The sequence below is a fragment of the Garra rufa genome, chromosome 17 (genome assembly GCF_049309525.1).
Source record: "Garra rufa chromosome 17, GarRuf1.0, whole genome shotgun sequence".
Lineage (NCBI taxonomy): Eukaryota > Metazoa > Chordata > Actinopteri > Cypriniformes > Cyprinidae > Garra > Garra rufa.
In genome coordinates, this window is record NC_133377.1 from 40,166,441 (window position 1) to 40,183,683 (window position 17,243).

At 32.9% G+C, this 17,243-nt stretch overlaps 1 protein-coding gene across 1 annotated transcript in view; it reads left to right on the forward strand.

Annotated features, from left to right (window-relative positions):
• trpn1 (transient receptor potential cation channel, subfamily N, member 1) overlaps positions 1 to 17,243 on the forward strand; it is a 76,676-nt gene that overhangs the window by 43,246 nt on the left and 16,187 nt on the right. Inside the window, exons 11-22 of the mRNA XM_073822171.1 lie at positions 234 to 335; positions 420 to 518; positions 2,911 to 3,039; positions 3,131 to 3,259; positions 3,339 to 3,455; positions 6,772 to 6,870; positions 8,336 to 8,536; positions 8,607 to 8,705; positions 10,639 to 10,845; positions 13,448 to 13,549; positions 13,645 to 13,743; positions 14,661 to 14,822. Coding sequence (XP_073678272.1) covers positions 234 to 335; positions 420 to 518; positions 2,911 to 3,039; positions 3,131 to 3,259; positions 3,339 to 3,455; positions 6,772 to 6,870; positions 8,336 to 8,536; positions 8,607 to 8,705; positions 10,639 to 10,845; positions 13,448 to 13,549; positions 13,645 to 13,743; positions 14,661 to 14,822 — 1,545 coding nt within the window. The remainder of the gene's footprint in view (positions 1 to 233; positions 336 to 419; positions 519 to 2,910; positions 3,040 to 3,130; positions 3,260 to 3,338; positions 3,456 to 6,771; positions 6,871 to 8,335; positions 8,537 to 8,606; positions 8,706 to 10,638; positions 10,846 to 13,447; positions 13,550 to 13,644; positions 13,744 to 14,660; positions 14,823 to 17,243) is intronic.

The window sequence follows — 17,243 nt, forward strand, 5'->3', positions numbered from 1 at the left end:
ACATTAACAGAGATGAATATATGCTTTAGAAGTGTTTTACATGGTTAACAAATAGAATCTTATTGTAAATGATTAAATATTAGAGTATATAGGATTTTTGAAGACAAAAACTTTGATTTTAGCAAATAATAGCTGTTTTGCAAAGTGTGCAGAAACTCCAGGCTGTTTTAGTGGTTTATGAAATGTAACATCACATGAAAGCAAACTCTTGGTTGTGCGTGTCCACTATAAAGGCGCAGGAAACCCCTCTGCACATTGCAGCAAGAATCCGAGAAGGTGAACGAGCGGCTGATATGCTTCTGAAGAGCGGAGCGGATGTGAATGCAGAGCAGGAGGTCGGTCACAAGGGGGCGTCACAGGTTCACAATGTTCAAACAAAGTTAAATGGCCATTTAAACAGTGTTTCTGTCTCTAATTAGAATGGAGAGACCGCTATGCATGTAGCTGCGCGTCACGGCGCTCTGCAAATGATTCGAGCACTGATCCAGGATGGTGGAGATGTGACCTGGAAATCTAAGGTATGTTATTAAACATGTGAACCAGAAATATACTGCATTTTAGTGAGACACTACAACAAGAACAAAAACAAAATTAAATAATAAATACAATAGTATTATTTAATAAAATGTTATTACTTATTATTAATATTTATTATTTTAATATTTATAATAACATTTTTATTTTATGCATTAACTAATTTTAACTTATGCAGTTTTAAATGTTAGAATGTGTAAAAATGAACAATAAACAAGATTAATAAATGCTAAAAAAGAACAATTGCATTACCTAATGTTATTTTATACGTGTCCTTTACATGGCTGTAATAAAAATGTACTGTTAACTTAACCCCAACTTTAAAAAACTATACTAAAATGTCTTTCTTTGTTTATTTATTTAGTAAACATGTCCTGTTTAAAAGTAATTTATATTTTTCATTTTATTCTTTATATTTTGCTAATATGTATTCAGCCAACTTTAAAACACATAGGAAAATTAATTTACTTATTTATGTTTGCTGTTCTTTATATTTTATATTTTTGTATTGTATTCTGTATATTTTGATTATATTTATTAAATTCAACCCTAACTTTAAAAAGCCATACTAAAATGTATTTATTTATTTAGTAAAAATGTCTAAAATTATTTATATTTTGTATTTTATTTTTTATTTTGTTAATATTTATTAATTAAAAAAACATAATAAATAAATATATTTTATACTTTATATTTCATGTTTTTATATTGTATTCTGTATATTTTGTTTGTTTTTGTAATTATTTATTAATTCAACCCCAACTTTTAAAAAGTCATACTAAAATTTATTTATTTACTTATTTATTTAGCAAAAAAATGTACTGTTCAAAAGTTATGTATAGTTTATATTTTTGTATTGTATTCTTTTTATTTTGTTAATATGTATTAATTCAGCCCCAACTTAAAAAAAGTCTTTATTTAGTTAGTAAAAAGTTATTTATATTATGTATGCCAAAAGTTATTTATATGTTGTATTTAATTTTTTTTTATTTTGTTAATATTTATTTATTCAGCCCCAACTTTAAGAAAGCCATATTTATTTATTTATTTATAATGTACTGTTTAAAATGTCTTTATATTTTTGTATTGTTTTCTGTATATTTTACTTATATTTATAAACAAATATATTTATATTTATAAATGTATTATTTATTTTATATTTTGTATTTTATTTTTTAATATTTTGTTAATATTTATTATTTAAGCCCCAGCTTTAAGAAAGCCATAGTTATTTATTTATTTATAATGTACTGTTCAAAATGTCTTTATATTTTTGCATTCTTTTCTGTATATTTTACTTATATTTATAAACAAATATATTTATATTTATACATTTATTATTTATTTATTTTATATTTTGCATTTTATTTGTTTATATTTTGTATTTTATTTGTTTATATTATGTTAATGTTTATTATTTAAGCCCCAACTTTAAGAAAGCCATATTTATTTATTTATTTATTTATAATGTACTGTTTAAAATGTCTTTATATTTTTGTATTATTTTCTGTATATTTTGTTTATATTTATAAACAAATATATTTATAAATGTATTATTTATTTATATTTAGTATTTTATTTTTTAATATTTTGTTAATATTTATTATTTAAGCCCCAACTTTAAGAAAGCCATAATTATTTATTTATTCACAATGTACTGTTTAAAATGTCTTTATATTAATACTTTTGTATTGCATTCTGTTTATTGTGTTTATATTTATTTTGATATATTTATTAATTCAACCTTAACTTTAAAAAAAACATAATAAAATGTATTTATTTATTTAGCAAAAAAGTACTGTTCAAAAGTTATTTATAGTTTTTTTTTATAGTTTTCTTTAGATTTTGTTTGTTTTTAATTCAAATCCCACCTTTAAAAAACAGACATACATTTTTTTTATTTATGCTGTTTGAAATTGTTATATTTTATATTTTGTTTATATTTATATTTATTAATTCAACCTTTCTAATATATATATATATTTTTATTATTTATTTTTTTATAACTTTAAAAAAATAATTAATATTTATTTATTTAATTTATTTATATTTGTTTTGTTTTAATCTTATATATATACATTTTATTATTTTTTTTTTTACTCAAACCCCAACATTAAAAAAGCCATACTAAGATTAATTAATTTATTTATTTATTCATAAAATATTCTTGTTTGAAAAGTTATTTTGTATTTTTGAGTTGTGTCCTGTTTTTTTTTTTTTTTATATTCACTTTTTTTTATCCATACTAAGATTTATGTATGTATTTATTTATTTATTTGCTTTTTTTTTTGTCTTCTCTTGTAGGAGACTTAATTTATTTGGAATTCTATATCAATATTATTTATATTGAAATAAATATAATGATTTTGTGTTAAGGTTGGTGAAAGCCCTCTCCACGTTGCGGTGCGCCACTGTCACGCTCATGTGCTGGAGGAGATTTTAACCTCTCTGACCAATGAGAGAAGCCATCAGGAGGCAGAGCTCTGTGTGCGTGAAGGAAACCAGGTGAGAATCACAAATCTATAAGAATGACATAAACTACAAAAGCACCAGACAAAACCCAGCATGCTTTGCTTGTGTTTGGCTCCCCCTGCAGAGCGGTGAGACACCGCTGCACCTGGCAGCTGAGCTCAAGAGGGATGCGGTGCATCAGCCGGACGAGGACATCCGTATCATCAAGATCCTGATGGAGCATCACGCCGACGTCACCGCCGTCACCCGACAGGTGTGCTTTGTGCTGTTTGAGAAAACACACATTCACACAAGATTGATTAGAATGCATTGTGAACCTGTTGCTTTTTCAGAGTGGAGAGACGCCTCTTCATTACAGCGCCAGGGTGGGAAACACTGCTGCACTTCAGGAGATGATCAGTAATGTCCCCTCCAACCAGCTCCAGACTGCCATCAACAAACACGCAAAGGTATCCACCTTATTGTTCAGCATAGCAGGAAGCTGTTATCTGTGAATGTGCAAGACGTCCGGTTCATTAGCGCCTGTAGGGAAGTAACGAGAAGAATAACAAAGTGCAGTAAATGGTAAAAACTGTTTGCACTACAAACCTGTGAGCTCATTATTAAGACAAAACATTAAAATAATATACTAAGACACACAGTTTGCAATATCAAGCATCAAAATGAGTGATTTTGTACAGCTAAAAATAGCTGGAAGTGAATAACACTGAAGTCAGACGCATCAAATTTACAAATAAGGGAAAAATAAGGTCGGTAGAAACATCTGCCTCACATCTCAGAGTGATCTGACTGTGTGTGTGTGTGTGTATATATATGTATATGTATAAATATATATGTACAGTCGTGGCCAAAAGTTTTGAGAATGACACAAATATTAGTTTTCACAAAGTTTGCTGCTCAACTGCTTTTAGATCTTTGTTTCAGTTGTTTCTGTGATGTACTGAAATATAATTACAAGCACTTCATATGTTTCAAAGGCTTTTATCGACAATTACATGACATTTATGCAAAGAGTCAGTATTTGCAGTGTTGGCCCTTCTTTTTCAGCACCTCTGCAACTCGACTGGGCATGCTCTCAATCAACTTCTGGGCCAAATCCTGACTGATAGCAACCCATTCTTTCATAATCACTTCTCGGAGTTTGTCAGAATTAGTGGGTTTTTGTTTGTCCACCCGCCTCTTGAGGATTGACCACAAGTTCTCAATGGGATTAAGATCTGGGGAGTTTCCAGGCCATGGACCCAAAATGTCAACGTTTTGGTCCCCGAGCCACTTAGTTATCACTTTTGCCTTATGGCACGGTGCTCCATCGTGCTGGAAAATGCATTGTTCTTCACCAAACTGTTGTTGGATTGTTGGAAGAAGTTGCTGTTGGAGGGTGTTTTGGTACCATTCTTTATTCATGGCTGTGTTTTTGGGCAAAATTGGGAGTGAGCCCACTCCCTTGGATGAGAAGCAACCCCACACATGAATGGTCTCAGGATGCTTTACTGTTGGCATGACACAGGACTGATGGTAGCGCTCGCTTTTTCTTCTCCGGACAAGCCTTTTTCCAGATGCCCCAAACAATCGGAAAGAGGCTTCATCGGAGAATATGACTTTGCCCCAGTCCTCAGCAGTCCATTCGCCATACTTTTTGCAGAAGATCAATCTGTCCCTGATGTTTTTTTTTTTTGGAGAAAAGTGGCTTGTTTGCTGCCCTTCTTGACACCAGGCCATCTTCCAAAAGTCTTGGCCTCACTGTGTGTTCAGATGCGCTCACACCTGCCTGCTGCCATTCCTGAGCAAGCTCTGCACTGGTGGCACTCCGATCCCGCAGCTGAATCCTCTTTAGGAGACGATCCTGGCGCTTGCTGGACTTTCTTGGACGCCCTGAAGCCTTCTTAACAAGAATTGAACCTCTTTCCTTGAAGTTCTTGATGATCCTATAAATTGTTGATTTAGTAGCCACAATATCCTTGCCTGTGAAGCCATTTTTATGCAACGCAATGATGGCTGCACGCGTTTCTTTGCAGGTCACCATGGTTAACAATGGAAGAACAATGATTTCAAGCATCACCCTCCTTTTAACATGTCAAGTCTGCCATTCTAACCCAATCAGCCTGACATAATGATCTCCAGCCTTGTGCTCGTCAACATTCTCACCTGAGTTAACAAGACGATTACTGAAAGGATCTCAGCAGGGCCTTTAATGACAGCAATGAAATGCAGTGGAAAGTTTTTTTCAGGATTAAGTTAATTTTCATGGCAAAGAAGGACTATGCAATTCATCTGATCACTCTTCATAACATTTCCAATATTTATGTCATTCTCAAAACTTTTGGCCATGACTGTATATATGTGTGTGTGTGTGTGTGTGTGTGTGTGTGTGTGTGTGTGTGTGTGTGTGTAAATAATGAACTAAAACTAAATAGTAATAATAATGACAATAAAACCTAAAAATAAATCAAATTTAAATTATTTTGTCTTTTTTAGGTTATGGTAACATTTAAAAAGACAAATTAACATACTTAAAATACTCAGAATTAATCTAAAATATAAAAATAAAATGAAAAATACACTATATATTTTTATGTATTTTTTATGTATAGCAACTTTATTTTTAAAGTTACAGTTTAGTTTGACGTTTTTATTTGATTTATTTTTAGGTTTTATTTTTAGTAGTGGTAGTATTTAGTTTTAGTTCAGTTTGTGTTATTTATTTATTTCGAATAACACAAATTATAAAACAAATACTCAAAATTAAACTAAAATATATAAATAAAATGAAAAATACACTATGTATTTTTTATGTATAGGAACTTTTTTTAAAGTTACAGTTTAGATTTACATTTTTATTTGATTTATTTTTAGGTTTTATTATTATGAATAAATAAGCTTTTCATTCATGTATGGTTTGTTATGATAGGACGTTATGATCGAATGTTTGGTCGAGATACAACTATTTGAAAATCTGGAATCTGAGGGTGCCAAAAAATCAAAATACTGAGAAAATTGCTTTTAAAGTTGTCCAAATGAAGTTCTTAGCAATGCATATTACTAATCAAAAATTAAGTTTTGACATATTTACGGTAGGAAATGTACAAAATATCTTCATGGAAAATGATTTTTACTTAATATCCTAATGATTTTTGACATAAAATAAAAATGGATAATTTTGACCTATACAATGTATTTTTTGGCTATTGCTACAAATATACCTGTGCGACTTGAGACTGGTTTTGTGGTCCAGGGTCACAGATGATTCTGCATTGATTCAGAGATTTTCCGAATGCATCGTGATTCTCTCTCAAATCGATTTTTTGCTTAGTTTTTAACAAACAGTTGTACTCTGCTTGCTTTCAGTTTCTTACACACATGAACCTACAATAATTATTCATAAAGTTGTAAAAAGTTGAAGCGAGTTACATAAGTGTTCATAGTGGGCTGTGTTTAAAAGAATCTCGAGTCATAAAAGCATAGATGCAACTATTTATGTGACTATTTGTGAACATTTGAGTGTGCAGTTTAAAGTGCAGTTAAAAACTAGATTCGAGCGTCATCTACTGTTACAAACTAAGCTCAAAATTGATTCCAGAGAGAATTGATCCACGAATTGCAATGCATCGATTTATTTCCCAGCCTTAATATTTAATAGATTTAGTTTTAGTATAATACTAACCCTGGATGCAAACTGTTATTTTGCATGTTTACCGTCACCTTCACTGTTCTGGTGCATTACATTTTGCGTGTGTAAGTGTGTCTGTATGTCCATGTGTTACACAGAACGGCAGGTCGCCGCTGCTGTTGGCCGCAGAGCAGGGTCACACAGAGGTCGTGAAGATTCTGCTGCTGAACAACGCCAGAGTGGATGTGTTTGATGAGGTCAGAGAGTGTGCTATTACAGTATCTCTTTATATTGTGAATTACCTTTTATTTTTAGAATTTCACTTTTTATTTTAATTTTAGTTTAGGTTTTGGTGATTCTGTTATCATTTTTTGTTCAAGTTTCCGTTTAGATTAATTTTTATGTAATTTATTAGATTTTATGTCACTTTTTAAATGTTTTTTGAAGATATCTGTTTTGCTCACCAACCCTGCATTTATTTGATCCAAAGTACAGCAAAAACAGTAACATTTAGATTTTTTTTACTATTTAAAATAACTGCTTTGAATATATTTTAAAATATAATTTATTTCTATGATTTCAAAGCTGAATTTTTAGCATCATTAGATGCTTCAGAAATCATTCTAATATTCTGATTTGCTGTTCAAAAAACAATTATTATTATTATTATGTTGAAAACAGCCGAGTAGAATTTTTTCAAGTTTCTTTGATGAATAGAAAGTTCAGAAGAACAGCATTGATCTAAAATAGAAATATTTTGTAACATTATAAATGTCTTTATCATCACTTTAATGCATCAAAGAATCCTGGAAAAAATGTATTCAACTGTTTTAAATATTCATAATAATAATAATAATAATAATAATAAAAATGTTTTTTGCACAACAAATCAACATATTAAAATGATTTCTGAAGACTGGAGTAATGATGCTAAAAATTCAGTGTTGTATCACAGTAATAAATTACATCTTAAAATATATTCAAATAGAAAACAGTTATTTTAAATAGTAAAAATATTTCAAAATTTTACTGTTTTTGCTGTACTTTGGATCAAATAAATACAGGAGTGACTCTTTAGAAAACATTTAAAATCTTGACCGGTAGTGTATATTTTTTTATATCTGTCAACATTAGTCAATTTACTGTTAAACAACATAGGGAAAAATAGTGAACAGTGATATTTTTATTTAGATTAATGAATTCTATAGAAGTCTTAGTTCATGTTAACCAATGTAGCTAACTAGTGTTAACTATTAAACCTTACTGTGAAGTATTGCCAATAAAATAAGTAATATTTATTAATATTATTTGCTGTATTAATTTAGTATGGTATGTCCATGCTACTCCAAGAAACTTTTTAAAGAAATGTCCAAAAATAAGAAGTAACAGTATGTATTTGTTACATTTAAAAAAGTAAATAAAATATGGGTGTTCAAACCATTTCCAAACATTTACAAAAAAGTATCACACTGAATTAAACATGAAATAATATTTTCTTGTAAAATTTTTCTCCAAAAAATCTGTTTAAAAAAATAGTAATTATAGTGTAATTTACATAATACTAAAAAACATGCACAATGTTTATTTTAAATGTTGGAGAGCTTATAAAAATAATAGTACTAATTTTGAGACTTAGAGTTTTGTAATGGTTCTTAAATCCTATGTCCTCAAGAAAACCACTTCAGAAATAATGAATTGTGTATTTATTTTAAACATGAACAGGAGGGGAAGGCCGCCATTCATCTGGCTGCAGAACAAGGTCATCATAACATCGTGGACGTCCTGTTGGCCCATAAGGCCTTTGTGAACGCCAAGACCAAACGGGGCCTGACGCCTCTGCACCTCAGCGCTCAGAGCGGTTCGGCACGCCTTGTCAGGTTACTGGTGGAGGCCCATCAGGCCACTGTTGATGCTCTTTCTCTGGTAAGGGTCGCAGAGTATATACTATGATCTTAATCCTAGAGAAATTAAACTGAACAAATGGTTTTCACAGAGAAAGCAGACGCCTCTGCATTTGGCAGCCATCAGCGGACAGTTGGACGTTTGCAGCAGCCTGTTGAACCTGAAAGCAGACATCACTGCCACAGATATCGTGAGTGTAATCTGACAGAAACACTGACACTTGCAATCAGTAAAAAGATATATTTAGTAAGTCCTAGTTTATGCAATCAGATAATGTCACATATCCACTAATATTACAATATCTTTTAAATAATTTAATATTTTTTCTGATTATATTCATGTAAATGCACCTTTTCATGGCATACAGGTCCTTCTCAAAAAATTAGCATATTGTGATAAAGTTTATTATTTTCTGTAATGTACTGATAAACATTAGACTTTCATATATTTTAGATTCATTATACACAACTGAAGTAGTTCAAGCCTTTTATTGTTTTAATATTGATGATTTTGGCATACAGCTCATGAAAACCCAAAATTCCTATCTCAAAAAATTAGCATATCATGAAAAGGTTCTCTAAACGAGCTATTACACCTGCAAAAGATTCCTGAGGCTTTTAAAAACTCCCAGCCTGGTTCATTACTCAAAACCGCAATCATGGGTAAGACTGCCGACCTGACTGCTGTCCAGACGGCCATCATTGACACCCTCAAGCAAGAGGGTAAGACACAGAAAGAAATTTCTGAACGAATAGGCTGTTCCCAGAGTGCTGTATCAAGGCACCTCAGTGGGAAGTCTGTGGGAAGGAAAAAGTGTGGCAGAAAACGCTGCACAACGAGAAGAGGTGACCGGACCCTGAGGAAGATTGTGGAGAAGGACCGATTCCAGACCTTGGGGGACCTGTGGAAGCAGTGGACTGAGTCTGGAGTAGAAACATCCAGAGCCACCGTCTACAGGCGCCAGGTCAAGCCACTTTTGAACCAGAAACAGCGGCAGAAGCGCCTGACTTGGGCTACAGAGAAGCAGTACTGGACTGTTGCTCAGTGGTCCAAAGTACTTTTTTCGGATGAAAGCAAATTTTGCATGTCATTCGGAAATCAAGGTGCCAGAGTCTGGAGGAAGACTGGGGAGAGGGAAATGCCAAAATACAAGTCCAGTGTCAAGTACCCACAGTCAGTGATGGTCTGGGGTGCCGTGTCAGCTGCTGGTGTTGGTCCACTGTGTTTTATCAAGGGCAGGGTCAATGCAGCTAGCTATCAGGAGATTTTGGAGCACTTCATGCTTCCATCTGCTGAAAAGCTTTATGGAGATGAAGATTTCATTTTCAGCACAACCTGGCACCTGCTCACAGTGCCAAAACCACTGGTAAATGGTTTACTGACCATGATATTACTGTGCTCAATTGGCCTGCCAACTCTTCTGACCTGAACCCCAAAGAGAATCTGTGGGATATTGTGAAGAGAAAGTTGAGAGACGCAAGACCCAACACTCTGGATGAGCTTAAGGCCGCTATCGAAGCATCCTGGGCCTCCATAACACCTCAGCAGTGCCACAGGCTGATTGCCTCCATGCCACGCATTGAAGCAGTCATTTCTGCAAAAGGATTCCCGACCAAGTATTGAGTGCATAACTGAACATAATTATTTGAAGGTTGACTTTTTTTGTATTAAAAACACTTTTCTTTTATTGGTCGGATGAAATATGCTAATTTTTTGAGATAGGAATTTTGGGTTTTCATGAGCTGTATGCCAAAATCATCAATATTAAAACAATAAAAGGCTTCAACTGCTTCAGTTGTGTGTAATGAATCTAAAATATATGAAAGTCTAATGTTTATCAGTACATTACAGAAAATAATGAACTTTATCACAATATGCTAATTTTTTGAGAAGGACCTGTACTTCAGATGCAGCTTTTGTGCCGTCTTTGCTGTCTAAAATAAGTATATATTCTCAAAATACGTTTTAGTATATTATATAAAATGTTTAATATCTGATAACTTTGCTTCTCAAATTGCCCCAGCCCTGTTTTTCCTTTGACTCTTTATAACAGAATCCTGATAATAATAACAATAATCCTGTCATCATGGCTAATATGGTGGTGTTTGGTGTGTTTTTTTCAGCGCGGTCAGACTCCTCTTCATCTGGCTGCAGAGAACAATCACTCTGAGGTGGTGAAGCTGTTTCTGAGACACAGGCCTGAATTAGCCACGCTAGCTAACATGGATGGAGCGACCTGCACGCACATCGCTGCGGCTAAAGGAAGTGTGGCCGTCATTAAAGAACTGCTCCTGTTTAATCAAGGAGGAGCTGTCACACTCAACAATAAGGTCAGTCACTGTCAGTCAGAAAATGTCATTGAGGTACTATATCATTTTTATTAATATTATGAAGATTTATGTGTCTGATGGTTTTTATTTATTTTAGAATATGATGTTCAACTAAATAAAATTGAGAAATGTTCCAACTATCAGAACTAGCTTTAATTTTAGATTTAGATTTATAATTTTTCATATTTAATAGTTTATTAATATGTCTATAAAGTTTTTTTTTTTTTTTTTCAGTTTCAGTTATTGTAGTATGTCAGGTTAAACTAAATAAAACAGAGAAATGATGCAATTAGCTGAGTTAATATTTAATTTTAATTTATTATTATTTTTTGTGTATTAATTCTTATTTTAGTTGAAGTTATAATTTTTGTTTTATTTAGTTAACGCTTATTTATATATAAAAATTATATATATAAAGTGAGGTCAATAAGTATTTGATCACCCTGTGATTTTGCAAGTTCTCTTACTTAGAAATCATGGAGGGGTCTACAATTTTCAGCATAGGTGCATTTCCACTGTGAGAGACAGAGTCTAAAAATAAAAATCCGGAAATCACATTGTATGATTTTTTTTAACAATTTATTTGTGAATTACTGTGTCAAATAAGTATTTGATCACTTGCTTATCAGCCAGATTTCTGACCCTCAAAGACCTGTTATTTTGCTTTTAAATAGTCCAGCTACACTCTGCTCATGATTCTAAATTAGTAGCACCTGTTTGAGGTCATTAGCTGTCATAAAGTCTAAGTATAAGTAGCAACCAAAGTCTAAGTAGCAACATGGGCAAAACCAAAGAGCTGTCAAAAGACACAAGAGACAAAATTGTAGACCTTCACAAAGCTGGAAAGGGCTACGGGGCAATTGCCAAGCAGCTTGGTGAAAAAAGATCAACTGTTGGAGCAATTGTCAGAAAATGGAAGAGGCTAATGATGACTGTCAATGTCCCTCGGACTGGGGCCCCACGGAAGATCTCTCCTCGTGAATGGTGAAGAATGGTGAAGAATCAGCCCAGAACTACACTGGAGGAGCTGGTCAATGCCGTGAAGAGAGCTGGGACCATCGTTTCCAAGGCTACTATCAGTAATACACTAAGATGTCATGGTTTAAAATCTTGCATCGCACGGAGGGTTCCCCTGCTTGAGTCAGCCCATGTCCAGGCCTTTCTAAAGTTTGCCAGGGACCATCTGGATGATCCAGAGGAGTCATGGGAGAAAGTCCTGTGGTCAGATGAAACCAAAGTAGAACTTTTTGGTCTTGACTCCATTCGCCGTGTTTGGAGGAAGAAGAATGATGAGTATCATCCCAATAATACCATACCTACAGTGAAGCATGGGGCTGGAAGCATCATTTTTCTGCACAGGGGACAGGACGACTGCACTGTATTAAGGAGAGGATGAACGGGGCCATGTATTGTGACATATTGGGCAAAAACCTCCTTCCCTCAGTCAGAGCATTAATGATGGGTTGTGGCTGGATCTTCCAACATGACAATGACCCAAAGTGACAGCTCAGCGACAGCCCCGAAACCTGACAGATCTAGAGAAGATCTGTATGGAGGAGTGGGCCAAAATCCCTCCTGCAGTGTGTGCAAACCTGGTGAAGAACTACAGGAACCGTTTGACCTCTGTAATCGTTAACAAAGGCAAGTGATCAAATACTTATTTGACACAGTAATTCACAAATTAATTGTTAAAAAATCATTCAATGTTTTTGAATGATTTGGATTTTTATTTTTAGATTCTGTCTCTCACAGTGGAAATGCACCTATGCTTAAAATTGTAGACCCCTCCATGAAGAACTTGTAAGAGAACTTGCAAAATCACAGGGTGATGAAATACTTATTGACCTCACCGTATGTATATATATATATATATATATATATATATATGTTGTGTATATATAGTGTATATTTATTCCAATTTCAGTTTTAAACTAAAAGACTAAAAGAAAATGCAAAGTATTGAATTTTCTTCTGCTCACCAAGCCTGCATTCATTTGATCTAAAAAACAGCAAAAGCAGTAATATTGTGATATATTTTTACTATTTAAAATAACTGTTTTATATTTGAATATATTTTAAAATGTAATTTATTCCTGTGATCAAAGCTACATTATCATTACTCCAGTCTTCAGTGTCACATGGTCCTTCAGAAATCATTCTAATATTCTGATTTGCTGTTCAGAAAACATTTATTATTATTAGTTTTATCAATATTTTTCTGAAGGATCATCTGACTGGAGTAATGATGCTAAAAATTCAGCTTTGAAATCACAGGAATAAATTGCATTTTAAATATTCAAATAGAAAACAGTTATTTTAAATAGTAAAAATATTTTTAAAAAATTACAGTTTTTGCTGTATTTTGGAACAAATAAATGCAGGCTTGGTGAGACCTTTAATAAACATTAAAAATCTTACTGTTGAAAACTTTTGACTGGTATTGTACATGAAGTTAAACTAAATAAAAACTAATTTTATTTTAGTTTCCATTTTATTTTATTTTTAAGCAATGAAATTGTATTTTTTAATGTATTTATTTATTATTTTCAATGATTTTCATTTTCAGTTACTTATAATCACTCTGTTGTTTGTAACTCGGCAGGCTAACGGTTTGTGTCCGCTGCATTTGGCTGCCGCTGGCGGTCATACGGAGGTAGTAAAAGTTCTTCTAGAGGCTGGAGCGTCAGTGACGGAGGAGGACGCAGTGAGTTAGAAAAACAATGATAGACTCATATGAGACGTTTAATGTCCAATGTGATAAAGAACGTTGACAAATCCACTGACCTTTCACCCTTTCAGGAGGGCATGACGGCCATACATCTGGCAGCCAAGAACGGACACACTCATATTCTGGAGGTCCTAAAAGGCAGCGTTTCACTGAAGATCCAGAGCTCCAAGGTGCTTCATGTGAATAATTATAAATATTAAAGGGGTCATCGGATGCCCATTTTCCACAAGTTCATATGATTCCTTAGGGTCTTAATAAAAAGTCTATAATATACTTTGGTTAAAAATTCTCAATAGTAGTGTAAAAAAAAAAAACACCCTTTTACCTTGTTAAAATCAGCTCTGCAAAAACTCAACTCATTTTATTGCATGGCCCCTTTAAATGCAAATGAGCTCTGCTCGCCCCGCCCCTCTCTGCTGTGGGATGATGAGAAGAGATGTTGACTTTAACCGCATTTAGCCTCGTTTAGCCGCATTTAGTGGCAAAACTTGCCAACAAGCACATTATTAAGAAAGGGCATTTGCAAAGATGCATGAAAAACCTTATACTCAATTCTGCTGTGGGTGAAGCTGCATCAGGAACGATTCGCACAAACATAAACGCGTATGTAGATCGGGATCGGCGCTTTCCTTTTAAAAACTAAAGTAACGTTATCCTCTGCGTCTTCAGTGACTCAGACGTCGTGAGTTATTACATCCAACAACAGAACACCTCAATCGCTCAGTCGGAGACATTCTTGTCTTCCTCTGCACCTGAGTCACACAATGGCGATCGGAGCCGGACTGTTTCAGCTCGGTGAGGGCGGGTCTAAGGTAAGGTGCTCATGTCAATCAACTATGGTGTGTCGTCACACCGACAAGAAGCTGAGAATGATCTGATTTTAAAAATGGGATCTTACTTTTAAAGATGAAAAAAAAAACCACTGGGTGGATTTGAATCATTGTAGGGTGGTTGTGTACACAAACTGCCAACACACATTCATGTTCAAATAACATGTAAAAGTGAGTTTTGCATCCAATGACCCCTTTAAGCAGAACTGCTCTGTAATGTTTCAGTGTTAGTGAACCATCTCCGTGTGTCTGTGTAGACGGGTTTGACGGCTCTGCACGTGGCAGCCTGTTTCGGACAGGTGGACTTTGTGAGAGAAATCCTGACTAAAGTTCCAGCCACGATACGCAGCGAATTCCCCACCAACAGCGGCAGCAGCAGCGGCAAAGACGACGTGAAGAGACAACCGCCCCTAGCTGAGGTGAGGTGACAAGACAGTACGGTTTCGCTCACAGAGATACACTGCAGAAAATAAGGCATTTTAATTACACATTAGACACTTGGATTGAAACTTTAGATTAGTGGTGGGCCGTTATCGGCGTTAACGTGCTGCGTTAACGTGAAACTCTTATCGCGCGATAAAAAAAATATCGCCGTTAATCTATTCTCAAATTTGGGTTGGGAGCTGGGTCTAAACTACGCAAGCTATGATGACTTTCACCTTGATAGTTTAACGCGGATGTATACCGAAGACTATGGAATATGGTCGCGCGTTTAAGTCTCCTCCGCCAAAACACAGACGGGATCTCCTCGTCCTCCATTCATGAAAACAGAATCTACTATAGCGCGAAATGCCACGTAAATTTGTCGTTTTTTGGATTCATAAATCGAATGTTGGTCAGTCACTTAATTCAAATCGCGATATGGACTAGTGTCTGTGAAAACTGAAATGCAAAAAGACCGTTTTAAGATGAATCCGATATGTTCCGTTTGCCTAGCTGTATGTATGAATGATGGAGACGAGCTTTTACTACACGCATACTGAAACACACGTGACGCTCCCGGTAATTTTTGGCATTTTCATCTCACATGAACAAATAAACTCAATCTCCCAAACTGCTGTGAGTGTCACTTTTACCGTTTCATTTGAGAAAACTAGCATCATATCATACTGTATGACACAGAAACTTCACGGCAACCTGTCAAAATAAAAGTACGGTGTAACATGTAATGGGCTGGGTAGGTGTTGACGTTAAAAAAACACAATCTAATAGGTAGAAAAAATAATTTCATTGTTAGTTAGTAAACACAAGTACATCTAATTGAATATAATTTATTTTCATCAACAAATTATCATAGAACAGCTTTATGAGCTTTATGATCCATTCTCAAAGACTTTAAGTCATTATTTGGGTAGCACACATATTCTGAATGCCTTCAGCAGAATTCAAATTAGCCATTTTAATCTAGATTAATCTAGATTAATTCCAAGATTTAATCTAGATTAATCTAGATTAAAAAAATTAATCTATGCCCACCCCTACTTTAGATTAATGTTAGTGTATTTTGTTTTCACAAACTAGGAATCAAACCCATGAGAGTTGCTTTTGTCATTCTTATAAAGTTCTTCAGTTCGTGCACATTATTTGAATTAAGTTTTTTTTTTTTTTTTGGCTAACTACTTTTTACAGAATGAATATAGATAAATCGTCACCTTGGAATTATAAGGTTCTATCTGACATTTTTGTCAAAATTGAGTTATTCACATATTCTTAATCTGTGACAATTTATTTACATTATTTGTCTCTTTGGTAAGCTGTGTACATTTTGGGCCTTTTTTTTTAGAAAACAAAAATGGGTCTATCTACAGAAGTCTATGGAACGCAAAAACTTTGAAGCTCAATATCTCAAAAATGCTCAGAATGCAGATAGAATATTATCATTCTAAGGTGACAAAATATATAACATAATAGTATAAATATAATTTAAGTTGTATAACTGCCCTAAATTCTGTATGAAGACCCAGTGCAGCAGTTAAATATTATAAAATGTGCATAATATTATTTTATATGATATTATATTATAATATAATTATTCATAATTGTAATTCAAACAAGTATAATATAAATAAAATATAATACATAATATAAATATTATACGTAATATTATATATTTGTATTTTCATATATAAAGCATTAAAACATTAATTTCATACATTAATTTCTACAGTTTTATTTTCTGTGTATAGTAAATCGTTTTTTTTCTTAAATACAGCATTATATTATATTATATTATTAATATTGTAATTCAACAATTTATAATTAAATGTATGATAGATTTAACATACACAGTATAATATAATATATAATACATCATTAAAAATATAATATATAATATAAATATTATACATAAATATTGTGTATTTATAATTTTATATTTAAAATGTTAAATCATTAATTACATTATTTTATTTCTACAATTTTATAGTCTGTGTATATTAAATACATTTATTTTGCTTCCATACAGCAATATATTATATTATATTATAATTATTTACATTTTAATCCAACAGTTTATAATTACAATTGTAATATAATTTAAAATATGTACACCTAATATTATATATTTATAATTTCATAATTAAAGCGTTAAAACATTAATTCAACAATTTATAATTGAATGTATAATATAGTTAAAATATATTATTACAAATATGATACATAATATAACTATTATACATAATATATGTGACCCTGGACCACAAAACCAGTCTTAAGTCGCTGGTTTATGTTTGTAGCAATAGCCAAAAATACATAGTATGGGTCAAAATTATTGATTTTTCTTTTATGCCAAAAATCATTAGGAAATTAAGCAAAGATCATGTTCCATTAAGAGTTTTTGT